We start from the raw sequence: 18,729 nt of genomic DNA on the forward strand, positions 1-18,729 counted from the left end.
AGCATCAGTGTCGGCGCGAACTATCCGTCGACATTTAAATGAAATGAAACGCTATGGCAGGAGACCCAGGAGGACCCCACTGCTGACACAGAGACAAAAAAGCAAGATTACAGTTTGCCAAAATGTACTTGAGTAAGCCAAAATCCTTCTGGGAAAACATCTTGTGGACAGATGAGACCAAGATAGAGCTTTTTGGTAAAGCACATCATTGTACTGTTTACCGAAAACGAAATGAGGCCTACAAAGAAAAGAACACAGTACCTACAGTGAAATATGGTGGAGGTTCAATGATGTTTTGGGGTTGTTTTGCTGCCTCTGGCACTGGGTGCCTTGAATGTGTGCAAGGCATCATGAAATCTGAGGATTACCAAAGGATTTTGGGTCGCACTGTAGAGCCCAGTGTCAGAAAGCTGGGTTTGCGTCCGAGATCTTGGGTCTTCCAGCAGGACAATGACCCCAAACATATGTCAAAAAGCACCCAGAAATGGATGGCAAGAAAGCGCTGGAGAGTTCTGAAGTGGCCAGCAATGAGTCCAGATCTGAATCCCATTGAACACCTGTGGAGAAATCTTAAAATTGCTGTTGGGAAAAGGTGCCCTTCCAATAAGAGAGACCTGGAGCAGTTTGCAAAGGAAGAGTAGTCCAAAATTCCGGGTGAGAGGTGTAAGAAGCTTATTGATGGTTATAGGAAGTGACTGATTTCAGTTATTTTTTCCAAAGGGTGTGCAACCAAATATTAAGGGTGCCAATAATTTTGTCCAGCCCATTTTTGGAGTTTTGTTTGACATTATGTCCAATTTGCTTTTTTTCCTCCCTTTTTTGTTGTGTTCCAATACACACAAAGGGAATAAACCTGTGTATAGTAAAACATGTGTTCCTGCAATACTTTTCTGTGAGAAATACTTGATTTTCTGGAAAAATTTCTGGGGTGCCAACAATTTCGGCCATGACTGTATACAATCTATTTAATTTCAGTCAAGATTTCAAATAATATTTTATCAACAAGCTGTTAAAATATAATTTGGATAGTATTATAGTAAAGTGGATCCATGATTGACTGACTAACTGCACTTAGAATCAGGATTAATTGCTCTACCTCAAGTTGGAGAGCAGTAACCAATGGCGTCTCAAGGAAATATGTCTTGGAGCCACAAATCAACATGTTTACTAATGATCCAGATATCGGGATTGATGAGCTGCATATCAGATTCACATGAGCTACAATTGGAGGAATCTGATCATCATCATTCTAGGGTGATAGAATAAGGTTGCAATCTAATCTGGAGAGATTAGGAAACTGGACTGAGAGGAAAAGAATGTCTTTTAACGGAGAAAAGTTAGGTATTACATTTAGAGTCAGTGCATACAGAATAAGTAATTCATGGCTTGGAAGCGTTATGTGCAGAAGAACTCCAGTATCTGAAGATAAACTGAGTAAATGTAATCTAGTCCTGTAGCGTGTTAATTAAAAAAAATTAACAGCATACTTGAGAACAGGTTTAACTACTATCTCCAAAACTAATGCCAGGAGAGCTCAAATACTCAAAGGTATAAATATGCAAATACAGTTTTAATCATGTTTATTTGTGCATTCTTTATGTAACATACAGTTAGTATGAGATGTTAAGATGCGTGATATTGTCAGACTGAATACCTTGAGGAGCTGTTACATGAGTGTTGAATTATATAATTGTCACCTTGTTTGCAGCCAATGATGGTATTCCTGCTTTATGCGTGGCAGAAGAAAACAGTACTTTGACAAAATTGCTAGAAAACAACAAATTAAAAATAACTTGGAATGTACCACCTAGTTCTATTTTTATGTCAAATTCAATGTACTTTTCTTAAATTTATCCATAAAAAAGCACCATTGTCATACTTTTTATTCAGCAAAGCCATCAGACCAGTTTATATATAACAAGATAACCTTCTAACCATTGGGCCTTCCTTTGTCAATATTTACTTACCTTAAGAGATAAACAGAATGACCATTGGTGGACAAAAACAGTGGGGGCAGGAGTGACCTTCAATTTCCTGTCAGCTTTCCATTGACTGCTGATAGGAAACTGACAGGGAACATTGGAAATTATGATCACATGACCAGTTGTAGCAGTAGTACACTGTCCACAAGTTTGGGAATAGACTTTGTCTGAAGGTCCTTAAAATTTCACTTCAAAGAGAGTAATGGGTCTTAGATTTTGGACACATTTTTTAAAATTAGCACATTTGCAGTAGCTTGATTTTTAAAATGGTTGCTTTAGAATCCACTGTTTTGGCTAACTGAAGGTTACAGACAGACAACACTGAGAGTTTTAGTAGCATTTAGATTAATGGGGAAAAAAGAGTTGAATCCTGTCCTTGGCTTATTAACCCAAAAAAGAGAAATGAGGTGAAGGGAAGGAGAAAAAAATGAGCAGACTCATATTGAAGTTTAAATAATGTATATATCCACACTTGAATATATTAGGAGAAATGCAAAGACAGAGAGGGTAATGTTTTAGCAGGGCTGGTACAATGTATTTTTTAAATTATCTATCTGTACTATTCTTCCTCTACCCACTTCCAAAAGTGCTGCTGTGCTGCCTCATTTTGGCTAGGGAAGGCAGGTAGAGAAGGTGTTTGTTGGAGGGGTAAGTGAAGAAAACTGGGAGTGCATCAAGGATGCTATTCTCCAAAGTGGGTTCAATTCAGCTTCTCAGCCATCGCCTGGTGCGCTCACACAGGGAGGGCCTCCTCAGGGTGCTGTCAGCTAGACAATGTCAGCTGGCGACCCCCAGGGGGAGGGCCTTCTCTGTGGGAGCGCCGGCCCTGTGGAATCAACTTTCCCTTGAGCTCCGGATTGCCCTGGATCTCCGGTCCTTTCGTCGCGGCCTTAAAACATTTCTCTTCCATCAGGCTGACCTGGACTGACGATAGGGATTTTTAAATGGAATATTTTTAATATTTTATCATTTTATCATTGGGGCTTGTTAGTTTAATCTTTTTAAACATTTGTATTATTGTGTTTTATTGTTGTTAGCCGCCCTGAGTCCTTCGGGAGATAGGGCGGCATATAAGTCCCAAAAATAAAATAAAATAAAATAAAATAAATAAATAAATATTGGACAGGTAATATAAAGAAGCAGTGCCTATGTTAAACATCAGTGATCTAGAAAGATACAGGTAATCCTTAACTTATAATCATTCATTTAATGATGGTTACGACAGCCTCGTAAAAAGTTATATATGAACTGTCCTCAAAATAACAACCTTCACACCACGCCATGTCAAGTGATTGCAATTTGGGTGCTTGTTAACTGGTTTGCATTTACAATGGTTACAGTGTTTGCAATCATGTTATAATGATATGTGATCTTCCCAGCCAGCTTCCAACGTGACAGTTCAACTGGGGAAGCAAGGTTCTCCTAACAGCCACATGATTCACTTAACTGGGGTAAAAGTGGTTGGAAAATCTATTCCAATCATGTCATGACTCTGACTATATTGTTTAGTGATCAAAATTCCAGTCTCATTTCTGGATGTAAGTTGAGGACTATCTGTACTGGACATGGATTATTGCTTTAGTGATAGTGGCAAAGGCATCATTTCTTACTGCACAGAAGACATAAAGGGGATTATGGCATAGCTAGATTAAATACTTTAGGATATCTAGTTATTGATGTTGCCATGAAACTGCAGAGAAAGAATTGTAGTATGAATGTAAAATATAATAAACATGAACATGGGAAAGATCAATAAAAGATGAAAAGATTCAGTTACATATTGAAATCTTAGACTTCAGCAAATTGATACAGAATTGGACATTTCAGGAGATCATAATGTTACAGGATATAAGAAACAAAGAAGGAATGTCAAAGTTGGAAATAGTGAGAGGGAAATATAATTGGAACGAAGGATCTAAAAACAGTATATTGATAGTTTTGAACTTTGGTGTTGGAAAAGACTTCCCAGAACATGGATAGCCAAGAAAGGAAGGAAATGGGTCATAGAACAACCAGTGCAGACTTCTCCCTTAAAGTAGAAATGATAACATTATGCAAAGAGCTAATTGTGTTGAGTAGTCTATATAATTCAGAAACAATTGGAAGGAAAGAGGACAACCAGCAATATGATAGTGGCAATGGAAAATCTGAAGACCAGACTGGTAATAGATAATTGTGGAGAAGTTCTATCCATGCATTCTTAAGAGTTTACAGTAATTTGATAGCACATAATTTATCTCTGTTCCCTGTTTTACAGCAGGTATCAGCACTTACCGGTATTAAACCATGGTTAGCTCATAGAAAGCTATCAAATTTCCGGCTAGTAAGTTATAACTGAACACTGAGAGGTCTTCCTTAGTCTTCATTCTCCAGATGAACATCCCACATTACCGTATTTTCCGGCGTATAAGATGACTTTTTAACCCATGAAAATCATCTCAAAAGTTGGGGGGTCGTCTTATACGCCGGAAAATCAGCGAGCCCGGGAAGGCACGCCCTCCCCTCTCACTGTGGATGAAGCAGGGCAGTCTGGCGGGAGACGGCAGGGCAGTCCTGCGCAAGCGTCGGGCGGGAGCCGGCAGGGCAGTCCTGCACACGCGCGCACTCCCCGGCTGCTAAGGAGTGCTCCTTAACAGCCGTGGAGCGCGCACGTGTGCAGGACTGCCCTGCCGGCTTCCGCCAGACGCCAGCCTGCCCTGCTTCCTCCACAGTGAGAGGGGAGGGCGTGCCTTCCCAGGCTCGCTGATTTTCCGGTGTATAAGACGAAAAATCTTGAAAATCATCTCAAAAGTTGGGGGGTCGTCTTATACGCCCAGTCGTCTTATACGCCGGAAAATACGGTACTTCAGCCTGCCTGCATGAGGCATGGTCCCAAATTTGTTTGTTTGTTTCATATGTTGCTAATTTATTTGTGTTTGTTTCATACATTGCCCATCTCCCCAATAGTGCAACTCTGGGTGATTTACAGAATATAAAAAGGTAAATAGAAAAGTACCCGTATATACTTGAGTATAAGCCGACTTGAGTATAAGCCGAGACCCCCAATTTTACCCCCCAAAACTGGAAAAAGTTATTGACTCGAGTATAAGCCGAGGCTGGGAAATGCAGCAGCTGGAGGCTGGATCCCCCGAAAGACGTCTCTGCTGAGATGAGAGAACGGGGTGGCAAGCCGCCGAGAGAATGGGGCAGTGGAGTGCTCCGCCGAGAGAATGGGGCGGCTTGCTGTTCTCTCGGTGCAGCACGGCAGAGGCTGGATCTCGCGAAAGAAGTCTCCGCTGAGCGAGAGAATGAGGCGTCTCAGCGCCCATTTTCTCAGCGAAGACTTCTTTCGGGGGATGCAGCTTCTGCCGCCCCTTTCTCTCAGCTGCCCAGTGGAACAGCTTGCCACCAGAAATCAAGAGTGCTCCATCACTGGAGGTTTTTAAGAAGAGACTGGACATTCACCTGTCTGAGATGGTATCGGTCAGTGGTGGCGAAACTTTTAGAGACCGAGTGCCCAAACCGCAAGCCAAAACCCACTTGTTTATCACAAAGTGCCAAGGCAGCATCGGCATTCTGGTGCCCTCGGAGGAGGGGACAGGGAGGCGCCTCTGAGTGCCGCCTCTGGCACGAAAAAAAAGGGGGAGCAAAAAATGGGCCACCGTACCGCAAGGCACAAAAACGCCAACCGCCGCGCCGCAGGGTGCAGATACAAGGCACCGCACCACGTGAGAACGGGGCTGGGCTAGTGAGTATCACGCAGGCACTAGCCCCGCCCCCTTTGCAGCATGTGCCTGCTCGTGGCCCCGTGCGCGCATGCACTCATGTAAAATGCTTCCCCCTCCCTTTTCTTCCAGTCCACCAACCGACAAGGACCTGCTGCTGGCAGCGGTGGTGGCGCACGTGCCAACAGAGAGGGCTCTGAGTGCCACCTCTGGCAGGCGTTCCATAGGTTCACCACCACTGGTATAGGTCCTCCTGCTTGAGCAAGGGGCTGGACTAGAAGACCTCCAAGGTCCCTTCCAGCTCTATTCTATTCTATTCTATTCTATTCTATTCTATTCTATTCTATTCTATTCTATTCTATTCTATTCTATTCTATTCACTTTCTATATTTCTATTCTATTCTATTCTATTCTATTCTATTCTATTCTATTCTATTCTATTCTATTCCATTCACTTTCTATATTTCTATTCTATTCTATTCTATTCTATTCTATTCTATTCTATTCTATTCTATTCTATTCTATTCTATTCTATTTATTCTATTCTATTCTCTTTCTATATTTCTATTCTATTCTATTCTATTCTATTCTATTCTATTCTATTCTATTCTATTCTATTCTATTCTATTCTATTCTATTCTATTCTATTCTATTCACTTTCTATATTTCTATTCTATTCTACAGGGACGCGGTGGCTCAGTGGGTTAGGACGCTGAGCTTGTCGATCAGAAGGTCGGCAGTTTGGCGGGTCGAATCCCGAGTGCCGCGTAACAGAGTGAGCGCCTGTTACTCGTCCCAGCTTCTGCCCACCTAGCAGTTCGAAAGCACGTAAAAATGCAAGTAGAAAAATAGGGACCACTCCGGTGGGAAGGTAACAGCGTTCCGTGCGCCTTTGGCGTCTAGTCATGCCGGCCACATGACCACGGAGACGTCCTCGGACAAACGCTGGCTCTTCGGCTATGAAACGGAGATGAGCACCGGCCCCTAGAGTCGGAAACGACTAGCACGCATGTGCGGGGGAACCTTTACCTTTTTACTATTCTATTCTATTCTATTCTATTCTATTCTATTCTATTCTATTCTATTCTATTCTATTCTATTCTATTCTATTCTATTCACTTTCTATATTTCTATTCTATTGTATTCTATTCTATTGTATTCTATTCTATTCTATTCTATTCTTATTACCATTCTCTATTCTATTCTATTCTATTCTATTCTATTCTATTCTATTCTATTCTATTCACTTTCTTTATTTCTATTCTATTCTATTCTATTCTATTCTATTCTATTCTATTCTATTCTATTCCATTCACTTTCTATATTTCTATTCTATTCTATTCTATTCTATTCTATTCTATTCTATTCTATTCTATTCTATTCTATTCTATTCTATTCTATTCTGTTCTATTCTATTCACTTTCTATATTTCTATTCTATTCTATTCTGTTCTGTTCTGTTCTGTTCTGTTCTACGTTCTGTTCCATTCCATTCCATATTTTCTATTCCATTCTGTTCCACTGTCAGAGCCCATCGGAGGCAACCCAGTCAGCCCAAACAGGAGTTACACTAAGGCTACGCAGCCTCTCCTCTCAACCTGAACCCCTCCTTACCTTTCCTTTTATCTGCATCCTATTTTTAACTGCCGGCTCTGCCCTGCCCTATTTTGTCCTTGAGCACTCGTGAGCTCATCAAGAACAGAAGGTAACCGTGGGGGGAAAGGCAGGGCAAGATCTGCAAGATCCCCATTTGCATTTGACTTTGCCATCCCATCTGGTTCGAGATAACACACCACAGAGAGAGAGAGAGAGAGAGAGAGAGAGAGAGAGAGAGAGAGAGAGAGAGAGAGAGACGCACACCTCAGCAAAAAAGAAAGAAAGAAAAAGAAGTAGTAGAAGAGGCAGAGAGCCCCTGTGGGTAGGAGTGAGGATGGGGAGAAACAGCAAGAAGACCGGGTGGGGTGGGGTGGGTTAATCACTAAACCTTCCAGTGTTTAACCAAAGCAGCTTTTGCATTTGTCAAGCTCTGCTAGCAGGGCACTGGACGGGCCTGGCGGAGCTGCTGAAGGTGAACGGGAGAAGGTGAGTCTTCGCCGAGAAAATCTCAGCGCCCATTTTCTCGGCGAAGACTTCTTTCGGGGGATGCAGCTTCTGCCGCCCCTTTCTCTCAGCTGCCCAGCTGAGAGAAGGGGGTGACAGAGGCTGGATCCCCCGAAACAAGTCTCCGCTGAGACAAGAGAACAAGGCGTTGGAGTGCTCTGCGAAGTATGGGGCGGGGAAGCTTGCCGCCCATTCTCTCAGCGACGAAGACTTCTTTTGGGGGATCCAGCCTCTGTCGCCCCCTTCTCTCAGCTGCCCAGCTGAGAGAAGGGGGTGACAGAGGCTGGATCCCCCGAAACAAGTCTCCGCTGAGACGAGAGAACAAGGCGTTGGAGCGCTCCGCGAAGTATGGGGCGGGGAAGCTTGCCGCCCATTGTCTCAGCGACAAAGACTTCTTTCGGGGGATCCAGCCTCTGTCGCCCCCTTCTCTCAGCTGCCCAGCTGAGAGAAGGGGGTGACAGAGGCTGCATCCCCCGAAAGAAGTCTTCGCCGAGAAAATGGGTGGCAAGCTTCCACCGCCCCATTCTCTCAGCGGAGGCTTGCAGAGGTGGCGGCGGAGCTGCGCGCGCATCTCTCCAAACCGCCGCAGCCCGTTTGGAGAGCTGCTGCCTTCGTCCATGTTTGATGAAAGCAGCAGCTCTCCAAACTGGGGGGTGGAAGTTCTTTTTTTTTGTTCACTGGAGTATAAGCCGAAGTGGATTTTTTCAGCCCAAAAAGTGGGCTGAAAAATTCGGCTTATACTCAAGTATATACGGTAATTCAAAATTTAAAAGTGCACATGAAAAATTTAAAACTCTGCAAACTATGCAAAAAAACCAAGGAGATGGATGGAATGCAAACGTACATTGAATCTTGAAAGAGTAAGTAACTATATTGAAGATTGCTTCACTTTTAAGAGTGATTGTACTGTGACAATAATGGAGATATTGATGGCAGAATGCTAGTCAACTTAGCAAATTTTTAATTTCTTTGTATTTCTCTTGTCTTTTTTATGATATGCATTCATAGTTACACTTTAACTAGGTAATGTTAGAAGTGGGCCTGGTCAATAGTAAAAAGGTAAAGGTTTCCTTTCCAGTCATATCTGACATTTCTTAGCCAAGGGAGCCAGCGTTTCTGAAGACAGTTTCCACGGTCATGTGACCAGTATGCCTATACTATTACCTTCCCATCAAAGTGAAACCTAAAAATCTACTTGTATTTTCATGCTTTTGAACTACTAAGTGAGCAGGAGCTGGGACAAGTAATGGGAGCTCACCCCGTTGTGTGGTGTTTGGGTATCAAAGATGTCTTTAGTGTCTTTAACCACTGAGCCATTGCATTACACCCCCCCCCCCCAGATCAATAACAGAAGACCTATTTTGGAGTGTTCAAACCTCCACTTTAATCCTTGCCATTTCCAGATAAAATAAAATGATTGGATTGAAAAGACTATGGTCTACAGCAGGGGTGTCAAACTCAATTTCATTGAGGGCTGCATCAGCATTGTGGTTGCCCTCAAGGGGCCGGGTAGGTGTGGCCTGGGTGGGCATGGCCTACTGGGTGGGCGTGGCTAGAGTGCGTATGGCCTACTGGGTGGGCGTGGCCAGCTCTACATCGTTTGCATCAAGGGTGCCTATGGGGGCCTGGGCAGGAGTGGGACAGATCTGAGGGTCTCTGGCAGAAGGAGGGTCTCTGGGCCAGGGCCAAGGCAGTGGGGGCCGTTCCCTCACTGTTTCCAGGATGGCTTCACGGGCCACATGAAACCACTTTGCGGGCCGGATCTGGCCCCTGGGCCTTGTGTTTGACATGTCTGGTCTACAGGTAGTCTTTGACTTAAGATCATAATGGAGCCTGCCCATTTTAGTTGTGGTCATAAAGCAGGTCATGCATAGAACCAACCTGGTTTTATGACCATTTTTGTGTCAGTCATTAAGCAAATTCATTGTTTGGTATGGGGCATTTTTTAAATCAAAAAATGGTCTAAATGTGTGCCATCAGAACTTCAAAATGGGTCATATGTACCTTTTGAGGGTCCTTCATAACTTCAAACAGTCTCCAAGCAACCAGTCATAAATCAAGGAGTACCTATATATCAGGTCTGCACAACTCATCAAGGAGAAAAGGTCACATAGATAAATTTAAAAAAACTTGTGAGTTGAAAAGAATTACTTGGGATGCCAACCAGCTGTTCTGTGCTGTTAGAGCAGTGCAAATACAGGAGCTGGATGAAGCTTGCTTAGTAAGCATGTCTTTCGGGCAGCTGTAAAGTTACTATTTTTTTTTTAAAAAAGGTGGGCTACAAAAGGCTGCTTGATGGGTGGGATATTGTGTTCTATATTCTTGGAATCTGCTCTATAGTTTTGGAATCTACTAGCAATCGTGTGAAGACAAAAAGTGATTTGGCATTAGGAAGCTTTCTACATTTAAAATGAATGCCGCAATCTCATTTCAGATCAAAAATCTATGGTCCTACATAATGATGAGTGACATTTGCAATGGTTTTTAGAAATTTGGTCTCCACAGAGAAATAGTTCATAAAAATCTTGATACTGTGTGGCACTCACTTTAAGCAATCTTTGCTAGAACTCATTCTAAACAACACTGACATTTTTCTTGCTTACATTTATTTTCCTCTTATGTTGTACAAAGGGCATGAATTAAGTTGTCTTCAAAAAAATTTGGTCACCCTGTAGTCCCATTTGTGAGTAAATGAAAGATTAACCAGGGTTTTATGCTTGGATAATGTGTAATGTTTGCCTTTTCATTACACTAGAAAATATATCTGTAGTAGGCTACACTTCAGATAATTAAAACTATGTTTCAGCGGCTTGATATATCCAGACTCTTGTTTGAATATACATGCTGCAATGTTGTACTGTATGAAATAAGTGGGCTTTCTTAAATCTGATCTAAAAAATAAGATCTTACATCTGTAGAAGAGGCATTGGTGTATGAATAGATAACATTTTTATTTACTTTCGTTCTTCATACTTATCGGTTGCTTTTTCCATTCATTTAAATACTTGTTTTAGTTGCTGAAATGTTTTGTTATATTAATACTCTTTTTTAATGAATTTCTTTAACATTCAGGCTAGCATTCAAAATTAATTATTACTTAATGACTAAGGCTTTTTGAAAGCTGAACTGTTAATATGCTTAGAAATAAAATAGGTACTGAATTTCTCTCTAAACTATATGTCTTTGCATTTGTTTGGCTTCTAAAAATGGTTTAAGTACATACTGGTCAAGGTGATGGCTCACTTGCAGTATAATGGAATATACGTTTTAGCAAGTTCAGGCAATAAAAAGGGTTATAATGGTGATAGTTTTTATAAGGATGAAATATATTTACTTCTTTTTCTAGTGAATATAATAAGGGTTTTTTCTATTTCCCCCTTAAATCATAATCATATAAAGCAAGCATTATCTAATTCCATTACAATGTCTTCCAGAGCAACTTGTTAATCATTTTAGCTTGTATTGGACATGTATTACAAACTGAGAATCTGTAGTTTATTTCGAGAACAAATTGCACAATATAGAAGACAAATTTAATTTTTAATTTAAATTTTGTGCTCTGATTCTTTTTAAAAGAAAGCTCAAGGAAGCTAAATATCTTAGTATGCAATTCAAGGAAAAAATGATCAAACATAATTGCAAGAAATGTATTGATAAAAATAGATGTTTAAAGTACTAGCCTTTATTGGGAGGGGGGGAGGCAAAGCTAGTTGCAGGACTACTTCTCCCTGAAGGCACTTACCTGTTCTAGGGTGGTCATGCTTTAGGTCTCTTCCCTTAAATATTACCACCCGATGGGACCTTGGAGGTACACCTTCTCTGTGGCTGCCCCAGCCCTTTGGAACAGCCTCCTACCTCTTATCTCTTACCCTTTTAGATATAACAACAACAATAATAAAAAGACAAAAAGGTAGTTTGAAGGGACCTTGGAGGTCATCTAGTCCAACCCGCTGCTCAGGCAGGAAACCCTATACCATTTCAGACAAATGGCTGTCTAGTCTCTTCTTAAAAACTTCCAGTGTTGGAGCATTCACAGCTTCTGGAGGCAGGTTGTTCCACTGGTTAATTGTTCTATCTGTCAGGAAATTTCTCCTTAGTTCTAGGTTACTTCTCTCCTTGGTTATTTTCCATCCGTTGCTTCTTGTCCTGCCTTCAGGCGCTTTGGAGAATAGCTTGACTCCCTCTTCTTTGGGGGCAGCCCCTGAGATATTGGAACACGGCTATCATGTCCCCCCCCACCCCATCCTTTTCTTCATTAAACTACTAGACACACCCAATTCCAGCAACCGTTCCTTATATGTTTTAGCCTCCAGTCCCTTAATCTTCTTTGTTGCTCTTTTCTGCACTCTTTCTAGAGTCTCAACATCTTTTTTACATCGTGGTGACCAAAACTGGATGCAGACTTCCAGGGGGTTGTGAAGACCTGGCTCTTTGCTCAGGCATTGGGCTAGGATGGGGGTTGAGTGAGCTAGAAGAATGGTCTGGCCATGGGGTAGTATGGGGTAGAGTTTGGAGAGGTAAGATGCTTTTTGTTTTTAACTGCACAACTCTGTTGTAATACATTTGAATATGTATCCAGTCTCCTTGTCTATTATCATTTGAGGATTTCCATATACCTTTCAATTGTTTCATGGCTGCTTATAATCTCACAATATAGACCTTATTCTTTTTGGCAATGAGATGTCAAAACATGAGTTTATTTGGATTCAGAAAAGAAGTTTTAATTTTCTGGATTTGGAGTGAATAGATCTGAATGTAAGTTGTATGGAGACATTGCTTATATCTGCTAGGTGAATCAGATTTGACTGAACCTTCTGTATAAATAAAATATTGTATAATTATACTTAGAAGAATCCAATATATATTATGGATAGTTCGCATGTACTTAAGCACATTAAAAATAAACATTAACCCTTTTAGCCAAGGCGTTGCAAGTTTGAAACAAATAAAAAAAATCTATATGCAAGCCGTTTTAAAAGCCTCTTACTGTGAGTCAGTCATCTTTTTTTTTCCCCCTGCAGTGAACCAGCAGCATCAATAAAAATGCCATTACTGAGTGTCAGTTAACTCATAAAAGTTCAGAATGCTGATAAACTATTAGCTTAAGTTTATGGATTTGAACTGGTTAGTTCAGCTTTAAGGCTGGTTTATATATATGCTTCATCAGGAAGGAAGGGTTGAGAAATGCCTGCCCAATTACAGATAGTTCTCGACTTATAAACACTCGTTTAGTGACCGTTCAAAAATTACAATGGCACTGGAAAAAAATGACTTATGACTGTTTTTCACACTTACGACCATTGCAGCATCCCCATAGTGACATGATCAAATTTTGGATGCTTGGCAACTGGTTCATATTTACGAAGGTTTCATTGTCCCGGGTTCATGTGATCACCTTTTGCAGTCTTCAAAGCAAAATCAATGGGGGAAGCCAGATTCACTTAACAGCTGTGTTACTAATGATTAATTGCAGTGATTCACTTAACAGTTGTGGGGAGAAAGGTTGTAAATTGGGGCAAGCTGTCTCACTTAGCAACAGAAATGTTGGGCTCAATTGTGGTTGTAAGTCAAGGATTACATATGTTTACAGTTCTTTAACTAAGGCTCTGAATATTTTTAGGCAAGCGTTTTTAATCAAACCTTAATATATTTATATAATGCTTACATTCATACATCCTTCAAAGAAAAGTCCCCATCAGTTCTGTCTTAATTCTGATAACTGTATAGACGTACGCATACTGTTTTCTTGGCAACAATATAGAAGTGGGTTGCTAATTTCTATTCTGTCGTTTTACTTAATTTGGTTAATCTGAGGTTTATAAACAAAGACTTTCTCACTCATCCAGATGCCTTTATTTATGGTTAGCAAATCGTAATTTCTTGTGACAAGTATCGAAATGTGGTTAGCACATTATATGCTTTTATATTGTCTGAAGATGTAATACTTAGAAGATCACGAGTCAAACTTTCCATAGGGTTGAATTTTTTGGAAGGTACAACTAGTCCTCAACTTAACCATCATTTAGTGACCATTTGCAGTTACAACAGTGCTGAAAAAAGTGACTTGTAACTGGTCCTCACAATTTCAACTGTTGCAGTATCCCCATGGTCACATGATCAAAATTCAGGTGCTAAGCAACTGGCATGTAATTTACATTGGATGCAGCATCCTGAAGTCATATGATCACCATCTGAGACTTTCCCAGCTGGCTTTTGACAAGGAAAGTCAATTGGGGAAAAAATGCATTTGCTTATCAACCGTGTGGTTCATTAACTGTAATGATTCACTTTACAGCTGTGGCAAAAGAGGTCATAAAATTGGACGTGACTCACTTAGCAACAGAAATTCCGGTACCAATTGTTGTGAGTAGTAGAGGACTACCATTAATGTAAAATTATATGAATTTAATAAAGAGGCAAAATATGAAAATGATTCCTGGTCTTCCTGTATAAACCAATTACATTGATGAAAATACCTTTTCAATAAATCAAGTCAATACTTCAGTAAAGGGTTTTCAAACTGAATTTGGGTTTACTGATGTTTTTAAAGAAGGTTTGGGTAGGAAAATAGGACTATCCAAACTGACTCTGGTTTTTGCTCCTCAATTTGCTTGTGCAAAGGTGCAGTAGACAATTGGTTTGCAGCAAAGTTTGTGAGTCTGTGCAATATATTGATTAAAAACTAATTATTAAACTAGCATCTCTATTTCTTAGCCAGCCCTAATACCTATGGAATTATTAGTTTTATTCCTGAGGTATAAAGGGTTACTTAGTTGTTTAGATTATGGTTTGAGAAGCACTGGTTTAGCAGCTGAGTGATATCTACTGTATATATAAATTAATGCTAAAATCAGACAACATCTTATTTATTCAGAATTATCATGGCCACTGCTAGATGAGAAAATTATAATTAATGGTTACTAATAAATTTGAAGCCATTTTGTATTTTCAAATTCCTCTGATTTGTTTCCTGTTAATTGTGGTTTCCTTTTCAAAACTTTTTTTCCCTTAATTTGTAACTTGTTTTTAATTTACGCCAGGTCCACTTTCCAGATACTGAAAGAGCAGAATGGCTAAATAAGGTAAACTGACACTCTTACTGTTTAGAAGTTTTTGTAAAAGTATGTAATGTTGTCTTAGCTGTAAAATAGATTTCTTACTTGGTGGGTTTTTATTATACTGTTTTGGATCTTCTAAAAGCTACAAATGCTGTTTTGTTGGGCTTGAAAGTTAAGTAGCAGTCGTACTAAATGCAAAAAAGTTCATCTTTCTGAAATTGTAGTTGTAATATAATGTTTGCTAGCTTTTATATATAAGTGGGATTTTAAAAGAAAAGGGGATTGTTTGATTATGTGCATCAACTTGCTGTTGACTCTCAGTAACTACACCAATGTATTTATTTGAAAGGATAATTAGACTGAAAAAAATATTAAATCAATAAGGCGGTATTTTGATCAGGGCAAAATTCAAGATTAGCAAAATAATATGTTAGCTTCAAATCTGGGGACACTCGGAAAGTCACATACAGTTTTATAATAGAAATAGAGCATAACATGTCCTGCGTACATGAATTCACTTAATTATTGAATTGCTTATTGTCCCTCTTTTAATGCTGATTGGATGTAAATGAATATTCAGTTAAGAATTCTCCTCTAGTATAATTGTTAAAGGGGTTGCTAAAGTAAAATGATAATAAAAGGCTAACTCTACAGAAATTAATATTTTTAATGAAATGGGGCTAATGGCATGATCATGGATTAACATTGAAAACTTGGTGGTCTCTTCTTTTTTTGCAGACAGTGAAACATATGTGGCCTTTCATTTGCCAGTTTATCGAGAAGCTCTTCCGTGAAACAATAGAGCCTGCAGTAAAAGGAGCAAACAGCCACTTGAGTACTTTCAGTTTCACAAAAATTGATATAGGGCATCAGGTATGCCTTTTTCTGGAAGCTAGAGCGAATCATTAGATATTGTATTGAAGTCACGGCTTTGCTTTTATTTGTCCCAGAAGCAACTGAAAAGCAATAAATTGGTACCCTGAAAAAAAATGAAAATTCCCTGAGTGTATTTTACTGAATATGTTTATCATTGATGGAAGAATAATTTTTTTAGTTCCAAAATCTTGTTTCAGATTATTTGAATTACAATTCATGTTAGTGAATGCTACTGTTTAACAGGAGTCCTGTATATGTAGTCCTCGACTTACAATGTACGTTCATTTAGTGACTGTTAGAAGTCACTTAAAAAAATGACTTATGACCATTTTTCAAACTTATGACTATTGCAGCATCCCCATGGTCACGTGATAAAAATTAGGACACTTGGCAAGTAGCATGTATTTATGACAGTTGCAGTGTCCTGGGATCATGTGATCACTTTTTGCAACTTCTGACAAACAAAGTCAATGGGGAAGCCAGATTCACTTAACAAACTGTATTACTAACTTAATATCTGCAGGGATTCACTTAACAACTGTGGCAAGAAAGGTTGTAAAAAGGGGCAAAACTCACTTAACAAATGTCTCATTTAGCAACATAAATCTTGGGCTCGACTGTGGTCATAAATGAGGACTACCTGAATTATAGTCTCAGTATCACATTACACAAACACACGGGCATGTGTGCGCGCGTGCACGTGCACGCACGCCTAAGAGAACTAGATTATATGGTCTACCTTGCCTTATATCTACATCAAGTATCTATCTTGGTTTGTTTTGAGTTTCAGTAAATTTTGCATAAATATTTGGGCTGGGTTGGGTGGGGTGGAGTAGATTGATATACTTCCTATCTAGCAAGATACTGTATTTTATCAGTTGTTTGATTGCTATGGTGATAAAAGGAGTATTTGCACTGCAAAATGTAAACTACTCATATTACAAGATTATTCAGGTTTTTGAACATCAATGCTGGAGGTCTAAATATATATAGTGAATAAATGTTGCTCCATTCTCCTTTGGAAAATCTTACTCAGAGGGCAGGCACATAATCACTAAAGCTTCTGCTAAGAGCAGATTTTGTTTGCTCAACTCTGCTCTGTTGATTTAAGAATCTGAAGCAATGGGTGCCTGGCTCTGCATATCATGGTGTCTTTGTGTATATGGGTGTGTGTATTTATTAATAGTGATTAACAACTGTGCACTTTTATTAAGAATAAGTTAAAGGGATACATGTGCAGGATGAGATTTGATTTTTGCAGTTTGCACTAATATTAAAAAAATTCAGAGCTGGGCAAATTATTTCCATTGGTGCTTTCTCAATGAAGCCAAGCATAATGTTGCAATAGCATTTTTTAAATTCAAGTCAGTATTAATGGTGAAAAAAATCAATTAGAGGTGAAAAAAATCAATTAGATTGCAAGATTTGAACTAAACTAGATTGCAAGCTTTCAACTAAAATTTTCTTTCCTGGTTTCTCTGATGCTATTGCTATTTAGTAGTGCTTGCCCAGTGAGCTGCCTTTTAAAATACATGTATTCTTTATATTCATAGTAATCCTTTCAATCTGACATTATCAGCTCCGTAAGCATCTGGATCTGTTTTTACATAATACAGCATTTTAAATAAACTGGAAGAGTTTTACATTTAACATCATTCTTGCAGACCTATTGATCTATTAAATTGGATTTTTTTTATTTCAGCCCATTAGGATTAATGGTGTGAAAGTGTATACTGAAAATGTGGATAAAAGGCAGATCATTTTGGATCTACAAATCAGGTAATCTTGTCCTAATAAGCATATACTGTGTCTTAAATTCCTTAAAATGTGTTCTTCATTGCAAAAAATGATGCAATGCTTGTTTCTCGGAGAAAGAAATACCTTTTAACGCATTATAAAAATAAAGAAGCCCACTATGTGTTAATTGGGACCATTATGCAACACTAAGCAAGAAAGCATTGCTGCACAGAAATTAAGCTAGCAAGAATAACATACCGTATTTTTCGGACCATAAGACGCACCTGACCATAAGACGTACCCAGTTTTTAGAGCAGGAAAACAAGAAAAAAAATTTCTGAACCAAATAGTACTGGTATACTAAAACAGGGCTTTTCAACCTTTTCATCCATTGTACCACTTTTAGGAGAAGGCAATGTCTGAGTACCACCAGTCGCCCAGCAAGGTGTCAAAAACTTGACCCTGGCCCAAAAAAAAGGAAAAAAATGATAAAGTACAGGTAGTCCTCGACTTACAACAATTCGCTTAGTGACTGTTCAAAGTTACGACAGCACTGGAAAAAGTGACTTATGACCATTTTTCACACTTATGACCGTTGCAGCATCCCCAGGGTCATGTGATTTACATTTGGATGCTTGGCAATCGATTCATATTTATGATAGTCACATCGTTCCAGGGTCATGTGATCACCTTTTGCAACCTTCTGAGAAGCAAAGTTAGTGGGGAAACCAGATTCACTTAACAATCATGTTACTAATTTAATTTTTCTCTCTCCTCTTTCTTTCCCTCTCCCCCTCCCTCCCTCTTTCTTTCTCTCCCTCTTTCTCTCTCTCCCTTTCTCTCCCTCTCCCTCTTTCCCTATTTTTCTCTTTCCCTCTATTTCTCCCTCTTTCTCTCTCTCCCTCTCTCTCCCTCCCTCTTTCTTTCTCCTTGTCTCTCCCTCTTTCTCTCCCTTTCTTTCTCTCCCTCTCTCTCTCCCTCTCCCTCTTTCTGTCCCTCTATTTCTCTCCCTTTCTTTCTCCTTCTTTCTCTTTCCCTCTTTCTCTCCCTCCCTATTTCTTTCTCCTTCTCTCTCTTTCTCTCCCTCTCTCTCTTTCTCTCTCTCCCTGCCTCTCCCATTGTCCCTTCTTTCCTTCCTTCCTTTCTTCCTTCCCTCCCTCTTTGTCCTTCCCTCTCTGCGTTAGAGCAGTACCTGTGGAGGCGGCCCTGCGGCCCAGCTTTCTCTTGCAGAAAGCAAGCTGAAACGGAGCGAGGGAGATTGCCAGGAACACGA

General features: G+C 39.8%; 1 protein-coding gene across 2 annotated transcripts in view; it reads left to right on the top strand.

Moving 5' to 3' along the window:
• The window catches only part of ESYT2 (extended synaptotagmin 2), a 79,181-nt gene that overhangs the window by 10,661 nt on the left and 49,791 nt on the right, over positions 1 to 18,729 (top strand). For both annotated transcript variants that reach the window (XM_081344458.1, XM_081344459.1), the window contains exons 2-4: positions 14,826 to 14,867; positions 15,582 to 15,716; positions 17,422 to 17,498. In XM_081344458.1, the coding sequence (XP_081200584.1) occupies positions 14,826 to 14,867; positions 15,582 to 15,716; positions 17,422 to 17,498 (254 nt within the window). The remainder of the gene's footprint in view (positions 1 to 14,825; positions 14,868 to 15,581; positions 15,717 to 17,421; positions 17,499 to 18,729) is intronic.

The sequence above is a fragment of the Vipera berus genome, assembly GCF_964194415.1.
Source record: "Vipera berus genome assembly, chromosome: Z".
Taxonomy (NCBI): Eukaryota; Metazoa; Chordata; class Lepidosauria; order Squamata; family Viperidae; genus Vipera; species Vipera berus.